The sequence below is a fragment of the Nannospalax galili genome, unplaced genomic scaffold (assembly GCF_000622305.1).
Source record: "Nannospalax galili isolate Female #2095 unplaced genomic scaffold, S.galili_v1.0 scaffold183, whole genome shotgun sequence".
Taxonomy (NCBI): domain Eukaryota; kingdom Metazoa; phylum Chordata; class Mammalia; order Rodentia; family Spalacidae; genus Nannospalax; species Nannospalax galili.
Window position 1 is genome coordinate 1164403 of NW_008350555.1, and position 17694 is coordinate 1182096.

The window sequence follows — 17694 nt, forward strand, 5'->3', positions numbered from 1 at the left end:
CAATACCTTTCAATGTTGAAATACCAACAGGTCTTCTGGTGGCTCATACAGTCTTTCAGGTTACAGCAGAGAACCAAAGGACTTATCCTGGCTGTGGCCAAATGGCCACAAAATAACAAATAGCAGTGCTGAAGTAAGCCCATTGGGTGACCTCCAGTTAGAAAGAGAGTAAGGCCAGGCCAGAGGAGAATCAAGGCAGGGATACTAAAGAACCCTGTTCAACACACCAGGAGTTGGCTCCTCAGTAGATTGGCACTGTGTTCATAATATGCATGTCACTCAATCATGCAACTAGAGAAGAGAACTCACAAGTCCACATGAGATTATTTCAAAGTCATCACTCTATGGAGGCTTTACCCTAATTCCATAAATATCTTGGCATTCAATTTTGAGGACACATTCTTTTGACTATATTTAGTGGTGGCAAATACCAGTTTTTTGAGAATCAGTATTATTTTCAGAAATAGCCAGGTCATTCAGAACAGAGAATAAGACGGAGAAATCAGTACCATTCAGGTATAACACCAAAACTTTGATTGTAGTAAAACAAGTTGAAATTTCCTGTACCAATCTGAAAATAAATTTGGGAATGGAATTTTTAAAGTCCAGTGACAGATAAGTGTTATGAGCACATGTGATTAATATAACAACTTTCAAGAGGTCATTTGCTATGGATGTATAAATTCTGCTACTGGTGGGAAGGGTATAGCATTTCCAGGTTCTTGACCTCTTATCCAAAGAACTGAAAACAGGGGTTCACAGAGATTTGCAAAAGTAGCAAGTTAACCTTATTTAAAGGGAAGCACCACTACAGATGAGCAAAAGATACCCTGCCAAGACTGACAGAGGGCCACATGAGTGAGGGGACTTAAGGACCTGGATTATTATTTGAGGCTTTTTTTTTTTATATGAGGCTCAAGAGTTTGGTTGCTAAGGGGTATAGTTTGGGTGGCTCTACTCTGATTAGGTCAAATAGTCATTTTTCTTACTGAGCATGTCCCTTCCCATAATGCTTCTAATATTAATCATATGCACACCCAATTTTGTATAGGCATTAGATGGCAACTAGGGAACTCGCTATGTATGTAAACCAGGCAGGCCTTGACCTCCCAGTGATCCAACTGCCCCTGCCTCCTGAGTGCTGGGATTAAAAGTGGGTGCCACCACACCCTGCATTTGAGGAGTTTTGCCTTACTGCCCATGGACTCAAGACTAGTTCAGGCAGATATCTCCTTCCCTAGGACCAAAATGTTCTTTTGGTCCAGCCGCCCACTCCCCCTAGCACACGAGCCACTTCCCACAGAGGTGCCAAGGATCTGAGGAAGCCTCCCTGGGGGGGGGTTGGGGGGGCAACTGTAATCAAAGGTAAAGTTTGTAGAAATATTGCTGGGTCCTCAGGCAGAAACTCTGTTTTTTGTTTTTTGAGCCAGGGTCTCCCTGTAGCCCCAGCTGATCTAGAACTCACTATGTAGACCAGGTGGGCCGCGATCTCGCGAAGATCGACCTCCCTTGGCCTTGCTGGGATTAAAGGTGTATGCCACCAAGCCTGGCTCAGGCAGAAATTCTTGAAAGAGAAACCTACTCTTAGCTTCAGCTAATTTGTCTCCATGAATGCCAGAAGGAGCTGAGAGATAGTGACACTTTTCATACAAATTAAAGTGATAATGTAAGATTCTAAGACCCTCCATTTTATTAGTAACATTAGCAACTAACTGTAAAAAATACTGCACATGGATTATGGGTCTTCCTGGTCTCTTAGCAGTCTTTAAAACACAGAAGTGACACATGTATAATAGCAGCCAATACATAACGTTTGTATTTTATATATACATACATACACATATATAAAACACATATTTTACATATGCATACATATATATATAACACATATGTATTTTATATATACATAAAATCAACTAACTTAAGCTGTCCTGTTTTTACTCTTAAACATGACAGAATTTGTCCACAGCAGAGGCTGCCCCAAACAAGAAAGTTGTAGAGGACAGGGTGGAAGCCGGGCAGTCCTGACTCCAGCTGCACTTTTAAATCACAGTCACACCAGCCTATACTGCTCTATGGGACAAGAGGAAGAAATCGACACACAAGTGAAATATTCAATGCAGAGTGAAGGACAACGAAGAGCACATTTATGGGCAGACCATCTGAGAAGCAAAAGGAGGTGGAGAAGTAAGGGAGATGGATTTGGAATGAGGGCCAGATTAACCACAAGAGTTCTTGATGGATAGTCAAAAATATTCTCATTTGGAAAACTGAAGAGGCAGTTTGAAAGATCCAGGGATTTTGGTTTAGTTTATAAAGTTTTAGTTTAGTTTTATAAAGCTTTTCCTTTGTTTACACAAAAAACCCACACAATTCAGGACTAGTACAATTCCACAGTTAACTGTGGCAGTTCTTATATCTAGTTGACATCACTTTGACTTTATTGGCTAATAAGAGTCTGTATATAATAAGTTCAAGTCAACTCGTTAACACTAGACAGATGTGCGATGGCTTTACAAGGAAGCTTTCAGAAGCCATTATCCCCTAAAAGATGGCATATATATGGATGCAGACAAGAGGCCGCTAATCCCATAAAGACGTTATTGCAGAACGCAGTAAGGGCCTCAAGCACACAATGGTAATGCAATCTTAAACCTAACCTCATCTCACAAACTAAGATTCTTCTGGGGTAAATGGATTTTGTCACTGGGGATGACTTAAAAGGCTCTGTCTGACTCCAAATCCAGTGCTCTTCCCACTTTTGCATGCTGCAGTCTTTTGCTCCGTAACCAGTCTGGGAAAGGGGAATACTGATTTCAAAGTCCGTCAGAGAACCTGACTACCCAACTACTGTACAAGCGGAAGCATGCTTCCATCAAACTTCCTCTTGCTGTTTACAACAGCTTCCTCGCCCTGGGACCTGAAGGGCATCAAAGAAAAACACCATCGGATTTAATACTCCTTAAAATCAGCAACTAGGTCTTGAATGAATGAAGCAAGGTACATTCGCTTCTCTGTCCTGCCTCATGTAACAGGAGAGTTGAGTTTCCAGTTGGGGTTGGAGTCCCTCCGGTGGTCAGCACACACCGATGTTGCGGAGTCTTGGCCATAAGGCCCGCCTAGTGCACCACGCGGTCCCCGCTGAGGTGCCAAGGATTCGCGGAAGCGCGCCCCGCCAGAGAACAACCCGCCCCCGGGCGCCACGCGCAGAGATGTTAGAACCCGCCCAGACACCTCCTCCACCGAGGGACTACAGCCAACTCCGCCACCTCGGTCCAGCCCTACCCAGGGCCGCTCCGGCGTGCGCAGGTCCACCTTCTCCAGGGCGTGGCCACGTGAGCGCGCGCGCCCAACCAATGGGCCGCCGCCGCCCAATGGAAGGGATTGTCTGACCCCCGTGACGTCACAAAGCTGGCGGGAGTGCGCGGCTCTTCCGCCCCCGCCCTTCGGGCCCAAACCCCAGCTCTCCAGCGCCCCGCCCAGTCGCCATCGCAGCCAATCGGAAGACGGGAAGCGCTGGGCCCGAACGCGCGGGCGGGGCAGGGTGGTGGCCCGGCGGGGCAGGGGCGCGAGTGGGCCAGCCCAAGGGAGCTGTGTCGGGCTGCGGGAAGGAAGGCACGCCGCGAGGTGCCGCTGCCCGTGGGAGACCGCAGTGGGTGCTCTGCTGTGCCCGGTTCGTATCCTCGTCCACCGTCCCGAGTCGCGAGGGGGCGTCAGGGCCGAGGGTGCGTGGAGCGCGGAATGGAGGGCGGGCGGGCGCGCGCGGGCTGGCGGGGCTGCGGAGCCGCTTTCGGGGCGAGCTGCCGAGGGCCCTGGGTGGCAACCGGCTGTCAGCGCGGAAGGCGCCCGCGGGAAGGCTGAGCTCTGGAGAGACCTAGGCGGCCGGGGCGTGGCTGCTTCGGGGTCGCCTTTGACACGCTCGGGGACCCGGGTGGCCGGGCCGGCAGTCCCCGACGGGCTGGGACTCAAGGTCTGTGCGGAAGCGGCCGTCGCGTGGAGCAGGGCAGCGGAGGATGCTGCGCGCCCTTGGGCTCCACGCGCTGGCTGCGTGCGGTGCCCCTGCTCCCGCTCTGGGCGCTACCCTCCTGCCTAGGGCTGGGATACTGCCAGGCCAGCGGGTGGGTTTGTTTGGTTTCTTCTTCTCCCCTCCCCTCTCTTCCCCCCTCTCCATCCTCTCCTCCCCTCCCAGCCCATTCACTGGGCTGCTGCGAGACCTCGCCCCTCCTCCGCTCCCGCCTCCCCGCTGCCGCCTCCTCTAATGAGCATCTCTGCCTTGCTTTCAATGGGCCGCTGCTGCTGTCGCTGCTGCTGTCCACGCGGGTTGTGGATGTTGTCGGCTCCGTGTTGTGATGACAGGAGAATGTGTGTGTGTCCCGGGCCCAGACGAATTGGTAGGTATTCACTTAACTACCTGTGTTGGGTACCCAGGAAGGATGGTGTCTGATTTTGTGTGTGGATGGTTTTAAGGGGTCCATATGGAATTAAGGGACGAGATAGGAAAAACAAAGGTTCCCCGGACCAGAAGAATCTCTTTGGTATTTTTTAGTAAGTGCGATTTTCCAGGTGTGGACAAAGGAAACTGATCAAACAAGTGCTGGCTTGATGCTTTTGTCTTAAGGATACTGGTTTCTTCTTTCTTCTAGATAACTGGGCTGTGAAATGGCTAGGCATTTCCAGAAAATGAAAAATCGCAAGTCTTTATGCAGGGTGTTTAATGCAATCAGATTACATAAACTGGAGTTCTAACACATGTAATGACTAGTATAGTATTTATTTTCATTTGCATCAGAAGTGCGGCAAGCTCCAGAGTACCTGTACCAATAACATTTTCTAACTGATTTGGTCCATGGCTTTATTGATGAAGCGGAATAATTTCTTGGCACAGGCTCTGCCCAGCACATCAGAAAGAATGGATGATGCTCTTCCCTTTCTGGGTGCAGCCGCATCTTCTTATTAGTCATTGGCAATATCGGCCAAATCTGCCTTGCCCTAAGATGCTGCATATAGTGTTGCTGACTCCGGGTGATGATGGTACAGGAACTTCTAAAAAAACAAGTAGGAAATTTGCTGTTGCTCCAGTTTACCAACAACTATGCCTTGATGTGCTTCTTGCCTCATCAGGAGACTTATGTTAATTTAGCAAGTGTATAAAGAAAAGTTTTGATTTCCTAGGAATATATGTTGGATCACAGGATATTTAGAAGGATATTAAGAATTTTTCATTGCACACTGTTTATCAAAGCATTTGATAAACCGTTTCTGGTCTGATGGAGAAAATATATAATTTGTGTTGACTGATACAGAGTGCTCATTAATTACAGAACGTGGCTTTCATGAATTTGACTTCTCTTAAGAATTTTATCTTTTGAAAATGTGCTAGGAGCTGGGGAATTAGAATGCAATCTAGTCCATATCCTGAGCCCTGAATAACTGAAAAGATACAGTTGAAAAAATTTACTCTGATCTTTTCTTTTACTTTAATATGAAATACTGTTGCTGTGAAGGAAAAATGTAGTTGAATTTAAATATTAAAGCTCTGCTATACGAAGCTCTTTCACTACCAGATTTCATTCATTTTCTAATCAACTTTAAAGCAGAAAAACTGTCAAAAACAAAGCAATTTAAGGAAAGTGAAGGTTTCCCGGGCTCATTGTTCCTTGATTTAGATGTCATGTAATCAAGCTGTTAGGCCTTTTTCATTCCCTACTCTCACCGTAAGTTTCAAAGTAAAAACAAATACAAACTTAAAAATTCTGAGGAAGATTGGTTTGCAATAAGACTACACCTGTTCTTAAATTTTTAATGATATTATTAACAGGATATAAAAGATTTTTTGCATACAAACATGAAAAGAGGTGTGTTATGGTTCATATCTACAAGCCAGTGTCATGTGGCCTAACGTTTGCGCACATCTCCTGGCTCAGTCATGAACACTTAACCTTTGGATGACTTTCAGGTATTCAGTGTGAAGCGCTGTTGATTTAAGTGGTTAGTCCTGGTAAGCTCTTGTTCTTCTGGAGTTCCTGTTGTTCATTTCTGCATTTTGGAAGACTTATTTATGGATTCTTACTCCAAAAATTCTAGCCATCACTTTATTTCCTAATTTTGTCTGCTTGCAAAAGAGGTCTTGTCTGACTGAAATATATTGTGCTTAGTACAAAAGCAGACAAGAATCTAGATTTTCAGTGTTTAGTTTCCTCTGTTACCCCATTTCTACTTTTCACTTCCCTAACTACCAGTCAAAAAGTATACGAAAATTACTTAATATATAGCTAACATGGTGATATTTGTAATTTTTTCTTAATTCAGGTTTTGGTAAGAAGAGTTGATTATAAGACTCATGGTTTTATTTTACTTATTTTTCTCTGTTTAAAGTAGATCTACAGCCTGTTTCTTTGTAGTTTAAATGAATACTTTAGGCAGTATCTCAAGAATTCAGAGGAAACATATGTTAACAAAGAAGAGATTTTTTTTTCTTATAGATATTTGAAATGGTGATATGTGTTCATCCAGTTTTCTAGATAAATGCCCATTATAAAATAATGTTTTCAGAACATTTGTAACTATAATGCCATCCCATCATAACCAAAAATTGTAGACTTAATTCATGGTTCTTTATTGCTTACCTATGGGAAGAAGATACCTGGTTTTAACTAAAAGAGAAAACATCTTCCTGAAAATGAATAGGGAGCCTTAGTACATGAAACAATGTTTTCATAGTTTGCTTTCGTGACTGCAAAGAATAATGGCAGCAAGCTAATTACATTCTGAAACTGGGATCACTTATGGTACTAAACAAGTTTTATAGCAACAAGAATCCTTAGTTTTTAAAATCACAAATGGCACAGCAAAATTCAGCACTAAATGAATAAAACCTGCATTTGATTCCAAAGCTTCAGTCCACAGCATGAATCCTAGAAGAGACCTCAGAGATCTGCTCCCATATATTCACTGGGAATTTAATGGGGAGAGACCCAGAGAGGCAAACTGTCTTTCCCGGGATTATTTGGTGAATTAGTCACAGACCTAACCCCCTTTAGCTTGCTAAGCTGGCACAGTGGTCTAAAGAAGGCAGCCTTACAAGACTCAACTGAGGTGCAGGGTAAAAATACTGGAATTTCTGTTTTACTTTCATTATGTGGACAATGGTCTATATACATCACAGTGAAAATTAATATACTGTGTGTATATATATATAACTTACAAATAATGTATGAATATGCATACATTAGTGATATTATCTTAGCATTTTTGGCAATAGCCATGTGTAATCAATGCCAACAAATCAAGAAACAGATCTCTGTAAATGACAGAAGTAACTTTACAAATGGGAGATCAAGCCTCCCTTTTAAAAAGCATAAATGGGCAATTGGCCAGGTAGACTGCTGTGGCATAATGTTATATAACTTCCTGCTCAGCTTTCTCCAGCCAGATCTATGTATTTCTGAACAGTTTGTTCTGCACAAAGAAATACAAAGGAACGAGAAAAGTGAAGTTCAAGTATGGTTCAGTCCTGACTCCATGAATGACTGAGAATTCTAGATACTATAAAACAGCCTGTAGAAACAGTACATGAGATATACATACATCTGTCTACCTGCCTACCTACCTACCTAGCTAAATATATATGTATCGCCTCCTGGCATAGGGCTTTTCCTATAACTTCCCTTCATATTGTCTGTAAAGCAAAGCTAGTTAAGTAGTCTGAAGTATTAACTTTTCTTTGTGTGCATTTGTCTTAATTTGCTCTCTAGGACTCCCAGTCAGAACGCCCAGCCTACCTCTGTTCTCTGATGCCATGCCAGCACCGACTCAACTGTTTTTTCCTCTCATCCGTAACTGTGAACTGAGCAGAATCTATGGCACTGCATGTTACTGCCACCACAAACATCTCTGCTGTTCGTCACCCTACCAAAGTCGTCTGAGATACACACCCCATCCGGCATATGCTACCTTTTGTAGGCCGAAGGAGAACTGGTGGCAGTATACTCAAGGAAGGAGATACACCTCCACACCACAGAAATTTTACCTCACACCTCCACAAGTCAACAGCATCCTTAAAGCTAATGAATACAGTTTCAAAGTACCAGAATTTGATGGCAAAAATGTCAGTTCCATCCTTGGATTTGACAGCAATCAGCTACCTGCAAATGCCCCCATAGAGGACCGGAGAAGTGCAGCAACCTGCTTGCAGACCAGAGGGATGCTTTTGGGGGTTTTTGATGGCCATGCAGGTTGCGCTTGCTCCCAGGCAGTCAGTGAGAGACTCTTTTATTATATTGCTGTCTCCTTGTTACCCCATGAGACTTTGCTAGAGATTGAAAATGCAGTGGAGAGTGGTCGGGCACTGCTACCCATCCTTCAGTGGCACAAACACCCCAATGATTACTTCAGTAAGGAGGCATCCAAATTGTATTTCAACAGCTTAAGGACTTACTGGCAAGAGCTTATAGACCTCAACACTGGCGAGTCGACTGATATTGATGTTAAGGAGGCTTTAATTAATGCTTTCAAGAGACTTGATAATGACATTTCATTGGAGGCTCAAGTCGGTGATCCTAATTCCTTCCTCAATTACCTGGTGCTTCGGGTGGCATTTTCTGGGGCCACTGCTTGTGTGGCCCATGTGGATGGTGTTGACCTTCACGTGGCTAACACTGGCGATAGCAGAGCCATGCTGGGTGTGCAGGAAGAAGATGGCTCCTGGTCAGCAGTCACACTCTCTAATGACCACAATGCTCAGAATGAAAGAGAACTGGAACGTCTGAAATTGGAACACCCGAAGAATGAGGCCAAAAGTGTGGTGAAGCAGGATCGGCTGCTTGGCCTGCTCATGCCTTTTAGGGCTTTTGGAGATGTAAAGTTCAAATGGAGCATTGATCTTCAAAAGAGAGTGATAGAGTCTGGCCCAGACCAGTTGAACGACAATGAATATACCAAGTTCATCCCTCCTAACTACCATACACCACCTTATCTCACTGCTGAGCCAGAGGTAACTTATCACCGATTAAGGCCACAGGATAAATTCCTAGTATTGGCTACAGATGGGTTATGGGAGACTATGCATAGGCAGGATGTGGTTAGGATTGTGGGTGAGTACTTAACTGGTATGCATCACCAGCAGCCAATAGCTGTTGGTGGCTACAAGGTGACTCTGGGACAGATGCATGGCCTTTTAACAGAAAGGAGAGCCAAGATGTCTGCTGTCTTTCAGGATCAGAATGCTGCAACCCATCTCATTCGCCACGCTGTAGGCAACAACGAGTTTGGGGCTGTCGATCATGAACGACTCTCCAAAATGCTTAGTCTTCCGGAAGAGCTTGCTCGGATGTACAGAGATGACATTACAATTATTGTAGTTCAGTTCAATTCTCATGTTGTAGGGGCATATCAAAACCAGGAACAGTAAGCAGATCTACCCTGGGATCTCTCAAGATTGAAGGAAGGGCAGGTAAACTTTTTAAAGAAACTCATATAGCAAATATTTCCAGTGGGTCAGTCTAAATGTTTCCTGTTTGATACGCTAGCTAGTCTGACATTACAAATTGACTGTGCAGCAGATGATAGATCATGTCTGTTCTGCCTAGTGGGCCCTCATAGTATCTTCACTTGAGGCAACTCAGTTCCTTATTACAGGTGTTCTGAAACGGTGATTTTGCCTAACAAGCTCAAAATATGAAGGTTGGCAGATAAGACCTTGAATGGGTCAAAAATGAGTTACCTTGCTAGGAGTTTTGGTAAAGGCAAGAAACATTATTATTGACACCTGCAGACCTCTTGGCTAAGATCTAAAGTACATGAGAACATTTATTTACTGCATGACTTTTCTACGATTAAACTGTCCATACATAATTGACATACATTTAGCCTGGAGCATTTTTCAGATCCAATACTTTAAGCCATAAATGACTATGAACCTTGTCAAACAATTTGAATTTGTAAGTTTTTGTGATTACATGATAAACTATGCTTCTTAAATGGAAAAAAAGAAAAGAACCCTACCCTACATTCTTCCCCACCCATGGTTTCCTCAATGTAACATATTTTTTGTTTGCCATACCTTGCAGACAATAGTGTTTTTTTTTTTTAGTTTTATCTACTCTCCTATTGAATGTTAAATAAAGGGAAAAATGGTTTTAGTTTATGTACATGAAAAACTTTAGTTTGAAATAAAGATACCCAGAATAAAAAGAAGAGACTGATATGCTTAATTCTTGTCATCTGTAGTCACCAGCACTGGTATATAATTCCCGTGGGAGGTGTGGCACATGTAAGTGTGTGGTGGGTAGACTGCTGCTGCGAAATCACACTTTAGTAGTCATAAGAGTTTTCATCCATTTTGGAATTTTAAGGATGACATATATATATATAGTAAGTTTAAATATCAACTTGAGTAATAAGATTTTAATATTACCACCTGCACTGAGACAGTGGAGGAAATGTTTTCACTTAGACGTAGGTCAGTTAAAATAATTTGGTTTAAAATTATTAAATGCTTTAAACATACTGTAGCTTATATGTGTTAAAATATATACATGGGAATTTTTAAATGGTAACTTGTGCATGCCTGATACAGAATACTTAGTAACATCAAGTGTTGTTTGCAACACTCTCCATGATTATATGCAATCCTTCCTATTACTGTATCACAGTAAATGAAAATAAATATATTCAAATTGGCTTTGAGAGAGCTTGTTTGATGTGCATCAAATGATATTTTGTTCCTGCATTTAATGGTGATCTGTATACAGCTGTGCATATATTTTATTACTATTTTTTTAAAAAGGCTATGACATTTAAAATTCACATAGATTTTGATACAAAACATGATTAGCTTTCTGTTGTGTAATTAGTTGAGTCTATAAGAGTCCTTTCAGCATTTCATAAGAGACGAACTAGATGTTCCAAGGACTGTAGATACTAAATATAGTAGTATTGGCAGCAAAATTAGTTCCAAATGAAAATGGACTCAGGAAGATTGTAGCTCAGTGCATCATAGAATTTGTTTTCTAAAATACTTTTGTAGCCAGGCTTGGTGCTGCACACCTTTAAATCCTAGCACTTGGGAGGCAGAGGCAGGCAGATCTCTGTGAGTTCGAGGCCAGCTTGGTCTACCTAGTGAGTTCCAGGACAGGTAGGGATACAGGGAGACCCCTGTTTCAAAAAAAAGACAAAAAATAATAATAATAAAATACTTTTTTCTTTTTAAGTCAACTTGGACCTTTTTTTCCCCCTTGGCAGTATTTTGGAGCTATATTATGCATTCTTAATGTTTTCAGAGACATCTTAGAATGAAAAATACACACCACAGTAGCAAAATACTTTTTTTTTTTTTCCTGTCTTTTTGAGACGGTCTCCCTGTAGCCCCAGCTGTCCTAGAACTCACTGTGTAGACCAGCCTGGCCTCAAACTCACAAAGATCCTTCTGCCTCTGCCTCCCAAGTGCTGGGATTAAAGGCATGCGCCACCACGCCCAGCCAAAATCCATTTTTAGTACTGTTTGAATTGCTCTTGAACACCACCACTGAAGAGTTCTATGTCACACACTAACGAATGCCTCATCTCTGTATGATATGGGAAATATAAATTTGGTTTCCTTGTTCCTGAAAAGATGATTCTTATTACTCGAAAAGTTTTGTTTACAGCCTGAAGCCAGTCTACTTTGTATAGGAATGAAATGCAGTGTGGAGTTGGTGTTGTGGAGATGGAAATAAGTGGGTGTGCAAAGTTGAATATCCTGTCATCTAAAAGCACTTGTGATCTTTATCATAACTTCTTGTCACCATGATACAATATCTAGAATTAAAGTCAGTTTGTGTAAACTTTCTTGGTATTTAGCCTTTCTTAAGTTTGTTTTATTTAAAACTTTCTAACATGTATTCTATTTCTGTATTTACACTTAGTGATTCATGACACCATGTAATGTATCCACAACTAGTTAAAAGAAATCTTGGTGTGATACTTAGTAAGAATGCTCACTTATGGTTAGAGAAATGCCCACAGTGAATTAAAGCTTTCTGCTTGCTTTCTGAGAAGCCTGTGTTTTTAATAACAATAGGATTCCCTCTGTTTTTTGTGGGTAGTAGGTTATATTTAACTTTGGGCTCAAATAAATGGCATTTTAATTTTTAGTAGTTATAATTTATATTCAATAATATTTAAATCTTTTACATTTATAATGTGAAGTTCGGTAAAGATCCATTTACAGAATTTTTCCATAGCACTAGAAAATTTCCTCATGTCCAATTCCAGTCAGCCCCTCCACACAAAAAATTGTCCTGACTTGTCTAACCATAGAGTAATGCTACTTCTAGAATTTCATATATATGAAATTGTTTTAAAAGACTATTTTCATGTTTTGTTGAATATATTCACAGTCTGTTCCTTACTGGCCAAGTAGTGTGTCACTGTTTGGATATATCACTATTTGTCCATTTTTTGCTCTGCACTGAACCTCTTGTGATTTTTACATGGGTAGCTTCTTAGGAATACTATTTGGTTAAGCTATAGCTTCAACTTTACAAATACGAATACAGGTAAGTTTTATATTACATACCTTAATGACCTTAATGGGAGGAATCTTTTTAATAGCCTTATCCCTGAAAATAGAAAATGCAAATTATTCTTCATGTAAAGTTTAGAAAGTTTGGGGGTGTTCCTTGGCTGTTGACCTCTCTACACATCTCCCACTGAGAGTTTTATGTTCATTAACTCAAATGATTTTGCTAATGACTGTCCTATGAAAACAAGGCAATTTGTAGCTTGATTATTACTATTTCAGTCATTGCTGTTAGGAACAAAGGAAGAAAGACAGTTGAGTGTTGACTGTTAAGACAGGAATTAGATAACTGACTTTGGTATTTGTGCATTTCTTGTAGTACTGGGGATTGAACCTAGAGCCTTGCGTATGGTTAGGCAGGTGCTCTATCGCTGAGCTATATCCCTAGCCCTCCTCTTGCATTTTAAAATTACTACTTTATTTCACCACTTCATACACACACACATGTAATGTACTTTGATTTTGAGTCAGGGTTTTGCTAAGTTGCCCAGGCAGGCCTCGAACTTGCAAGTCTCCTGCCTTAGCCTTCCAAGTAGCTGGGATTACAGTAGTATGCGCCACCCGGCCCAGCTCTGTTTTAGTAAACAGGGATAACACTGTCTGGAGTGAGCTTCCCCGTTTACTAGGCAAACATGTTTGTGAGTTGGGTATATTACTAGTTTTGTCCTTGAGTATAGTAAGAGAGTCTAGGAGCTGTATTTTGTAGGTTGAATAATATTTGTGATGCTTCAGATTTTCAAGTTGAGTCTTGATAAATTGATGTGAATGCCGTAACCACAAGAAACGCAAGAGCTGAGTGAATAGACAATGACATCAGAATTGACTCCCTATAGTATGAAGGTTATTTTCTCTGTGTACAGAATTTACTTTGAAAGCCAAGCTGAATCCCACTAAACCCTATCTGTCCAGTTCTTGATATAATTTATACTATGTGTGAAGTTCTAACAATATACAGTATTTCCTAAGTAGGACTCACATAACAAGTTTTCAAAGTAAATATATTAAGAATGATGAATACTTGAATTCCCCATTCTTTTTTTTTTTTTTTTTCTTTTTGGTCTCTTTGAAACAGGGTCTCCCTGTAGCCCCAGCTGACCTGGAACTTGCTATGTAGACCAGGCTGGCCTCAAACTCACAGAGATCTGCCTGCCTCTGCCTCTCAAGTGCTGGGATCAAAGGTGTGCGCCCCCATGCCCAGCTGAACTCCCCATTCTTAATATACCCTGTATTCTAGGTACCGACTGTTAATCTAGTGCACATCCTTCAAGGACCACATGGGCTAGGTGTGGTTGGGACATACTTTTAATCCCAGCACTCAAGAAGGCAGACCCAGGTGGATCACTAAGTTGGGGACTAGCCTGGTCTACATAGTTCCAGGCCAACTAAGGCTACATAGTGAGACATTGTCTCAAAATAGATGACATGATTCAGGCTCATTTATTTATGCAATATTTAAGTTCATAATATATGCACATAATTGCTGCAGCAGTTTCTGAACTGTCTCCACAGAGGCTGTCCATTCTCTCAGGGCAGCATTCATCCATTACATTTCTTTCTCTTTGAGTCAGCACAATGCTGAGCAAAACGTGTTCATTTATTTTACATTAAAAATGTACAGTCAAGCCCAAGTGAACTTCAAGAATCTATCTTGCTCTTGTTCATCAGAAGATAACACTGCAGTTGGATGCAGGAGAATTCATTTATTCTGGTAACTTTGCATTTTATAGTTAACAGCCAAACTTTCTAAAACTTGTACTAAAAGACTTGCTGCAAAGAGCTAATATTTAAAACAAAAAAGATTGAAGTGTCAATGTACAAATTAACCCCTTCAGAGCCCTCCCATCCCCATTCCTTGGGAAATGGCTTCTTAAGCTTCTATCAAGAGATCTAAAGAACTTATAAAAATGAGTCAGCTGGACTCAAAATATCAATTCAGCACCCCCCCCCAGTAAAGCTTCACCACATGGTTTTCTACCCAGACCTGATCCTCAGAAGCTCCCTGTTGTGTACCAAATGAGAGGTGGTCCTGGGAGGGCCCACCAAAAAACTGCCACTGGTTTGAAAGTATCTGGCACGGTAAGGAGTGTCGTCCGCCCCCCCCCCACTTCCAGGCCAAGACTCTGCCCTGGAATCTGACTTTTTTCTAAGCCACACCCATGTCCCCCTTTCCAGCTGCAGCACAGACTGCCAAATGCAGTCTTAACTCACTACAGTGCAAGGTGGTTAGTGTATTCAGCCTTCAGAAGCTTCAGACCCTGGACAGACCAGTCACCAAGAGTCAAAAAACCAACGATTTTATCTCCTTTATGGCGAGGTGATTAATCTGATTGTCTCCTTGAAGGACAGGAGCTGTCTGTTTGGCTGGCAGTGTGGACTGAGAGGTCAGCCTTCCATCATGAATGCCTAAAACAGAAAAGGAAAGAGACCCCAAAGGAAGAGAATGCCGCTTCAGTGAACAGAGTGTAAGAGGACAGGGAACATTAGATCCTCTGATGCCCAGGACCAGGGACAGGGACTAAAGCAAAGCAGAGGAAAGCAGCGAGCAGGAGGGAGAGGATTTTAAAACATCTTTGCAAGTCCTCATTAGAGACTTCTTTATTTTGTGCTATGGCAGCAGCAGTTGGAACAAGACAGTTGTCATTAGCGTGGCCATTTTGTCTTGGTCTGCTAGATTAGAAGGAAAGAGGAAAGTCTCTGAAGCTGACCATATGGAAAGGGATGTTCAGTGCCCAGATGGACAGTTTTCCCGAAAGAGCTTCACTCAGAAATAATTTTTTTCTTGCTGCAAACATGGGAATAGTTTAAACAGCCTAATTTAACTTGAGGAGACTAGAGACAGGATAATTAAGGCCTTGATGTGGGGAGAAACAGCTGTGAGACAGAGCAGAGCACACGGGCCTTACGGATTCCAGTCAGGTCTGGGTGGCTGCTGCTTAGAGGTGCTCAGGTGGCATTGTGTATAACTAGGAAGTTAACCTGACCACTCTGATGGTAATAACCACAGCTGTTTCTCGAGCACTTGCTATGTGCCAGCCCTGTGGCTATGTATCGACACCATGTTTCCTTTTAATCCTAGTGCCAGTTAGTGTCTGTGACCCCATAACTCCTTGTCTCCAAAATCTGGAAGCTACACCCCTAGGGCTCATTTGTGCCCCATGCCATTTGGGTTCAACCCAATGAGTAACACCAGCAGTCAGTCAGGGTGGAATGAGAAGCTCTTTCTTCCTCATTTCCTGTAAACGGGCCTGTAGCCCCAGCTTCAGCTATATCCCTCACACCCCAGTGCCCAGGGGCACACCCCTCTGCTAGGCCTCCAGGTCTCACTGGGCTCTCCTCTCTTTCTGCTTTCAGCCTTTGGGGTGGTGTTCTAGTTTGTTTCTCCATTGCTGTGACAAAACACTGACCAATACCAACTTGGGGAGGAAAGGGTTTATTTGTCTTACATCTCCTGGGTCACAGTTCATCAGGGAGCCCAAGGTAGGAACTCAGGGCAGGAACCTGGAGGAAGGATCTGGAGCACAGGCCATGGAGGAATGCTGCTTACTGACTTGCTCCCCTGGCCCCTGCTCAGCCTGTTTGCTTATACAATACAGAACAACCTGCCCATGGGTGGCCCGTGGTCCATTGTGGGCAGGGCTCTCCCACATCACTCAAAAATCAAGAAAGACATGGCCTCAGACCAGTCCAATGGAGGCAATTCCCCAGTTGAGGGTCCCTCAACCCAGGTGTGTCAAGATGACTAAAGCTATCCAGCACAGGTGGCAAGGGATTCCCTAGTCCTGCTAGTTCCTGAAGTGCCCCACCAACCTTTGTGCCCTCGCCATTGCCCAAACCTCTGTAATAAATGTGAACCATTTAGGGTAAAGTTGATTTCTACCAAGACATAAATATAATCCATAAAGCAAGCTCAGGCACTTATCCCCAACTAACCAGCACATAGGGGCTAGGTAATTCATTTGGCATCACCTACCAAACAGACCTTTATCTGTTTCAAAGTCTGCATGCATCACCACACCCCAGACCTTGCCCTGCATCTAGAATGATTCCCTCAGGGTCCAGAAAGTCTGAGGAATGGCTGTTAAGCAAGTGAGCCCTTAAGAAGCAAGTACAAAGATTGTCACAGGAGGAAGCGAAACCCAGCAGTTATATAGCACATAGTGAATGGCGCCACTCACAGATGGTGAGGGAGTGTGCCAGGGCAGGACATATTCAGAACTGTAGCTTTGCCAGTTGGAACCCAGAGGTGTCTGTCTCTGCACTGTATTGCAGCACCCAAGTATACAGCTCCCCGTTCTCCAGTTCATGTGTTGAAATATTTAGAAGAAATCTATTATCGCCCGGGTACTGAGGATAGCTATTGAAGACAAAGAGGGAATGTCTGACCTCAGGAGGCTAGGAGGAAAACGAGTCTTCTATAAAAGAATAATTACTTTCCTTTGTCGGTCATGGTGGTGCTGCTGTAAGGTGCTTCACCAGAGAAGACCACTCAGACAAAGTTTTGCTGAATGACAGTCTTGCTGGTGGGTGTCGGAACCCAAGTGTGTAGCTCTGAGCCATCTCTAGGGTAAGTTTTTACACAGAGAAACCATAACCAGGGTTGAAAAGTTTAAGTTCCCAAGCTTACAGATGGCAACACCCCTTAACAATTTCTATTCTATTAAGTAACAATTACTATTTTGTAGAAGCAAGCCAAGCATAACCTACAGAAGCTGTAAATCTACAGTTATCAGGTTAGTCATGCTGACCTCTTCCCAATACAACTGGAGTCCTGCTGATATGTGTTCCCATACCCTGGGTCAATTACCTGATAATTTCAGAGGCTAGAGTCAGCCTAAACTTTAGCGTGGCATAGTTGTGGTCAAGAAAGTGCCATATCACAGCACATGCCTTTAATCCAAACACTGGAGGCAGAGTCAGGTGGATCTCTGTAGAGTCAAGGCCAGCCTGGCCTACATAGTTGTTAGGGTTCCAAACAGCAGCAGTTTCCCCTCTCCCCAACAGGGACCTCACCTTGACCTTTGGAGTCAAGGGAAACAAACTCTGCTGAGAAGCAGCCTGCCTCTCCTCTGATCTCCAAAGATAAGATAAGCAGATTCTACCTGTTAACCAGAGATTTTAGAAGCTGTTTATCACAA

At 42.8% G+C, this 17694-nt stretch overlaps 1 protein-coding gene across 6 annotated transcripts; it reads left to right on the plus strand.

Moving 5' to 3' along the window:
- The first annotated feature begins 3518 nt into the window (after positions 1-3518).
- Pdp1 (pyruvate dehyrogenase phosphatase catalytic subunit 1) lies at positions 3519-11826 on the plus strand. Of its 6 annotated transcripts, none has more exons than XM_008847827.3 (3): positions 3562-3673; positions 4357-4391; positions 7755-11826. In XM_008847827.3, exons 2-3 carry the CDS (start codon positions 4361-4363, stop codon positions 9407-9409), a joined length of 1686 nt encoding a protein of 561 aa, XP_008846049.1. In that variant the 5' UTR covers positions 3562-3673; positions 4357-4360; the 3' UTR covers positions 9410-11826. The 6 variants fall into 6 exon arrangements, with proteins under 6 accessions (XP_008846053.1, XP_008846052.1, XP_008846049.1 ...); XM_008847828.3 differs by having other exon boundaries at positions 3630-3725; XM_008847829.3 differs by lacking the exon at positions 3562-3673 and adding an exon at positions 3828-4118.
- The last annotated feature ends 5868 nt before the right edge of the window (positions 11827-17694 follow it).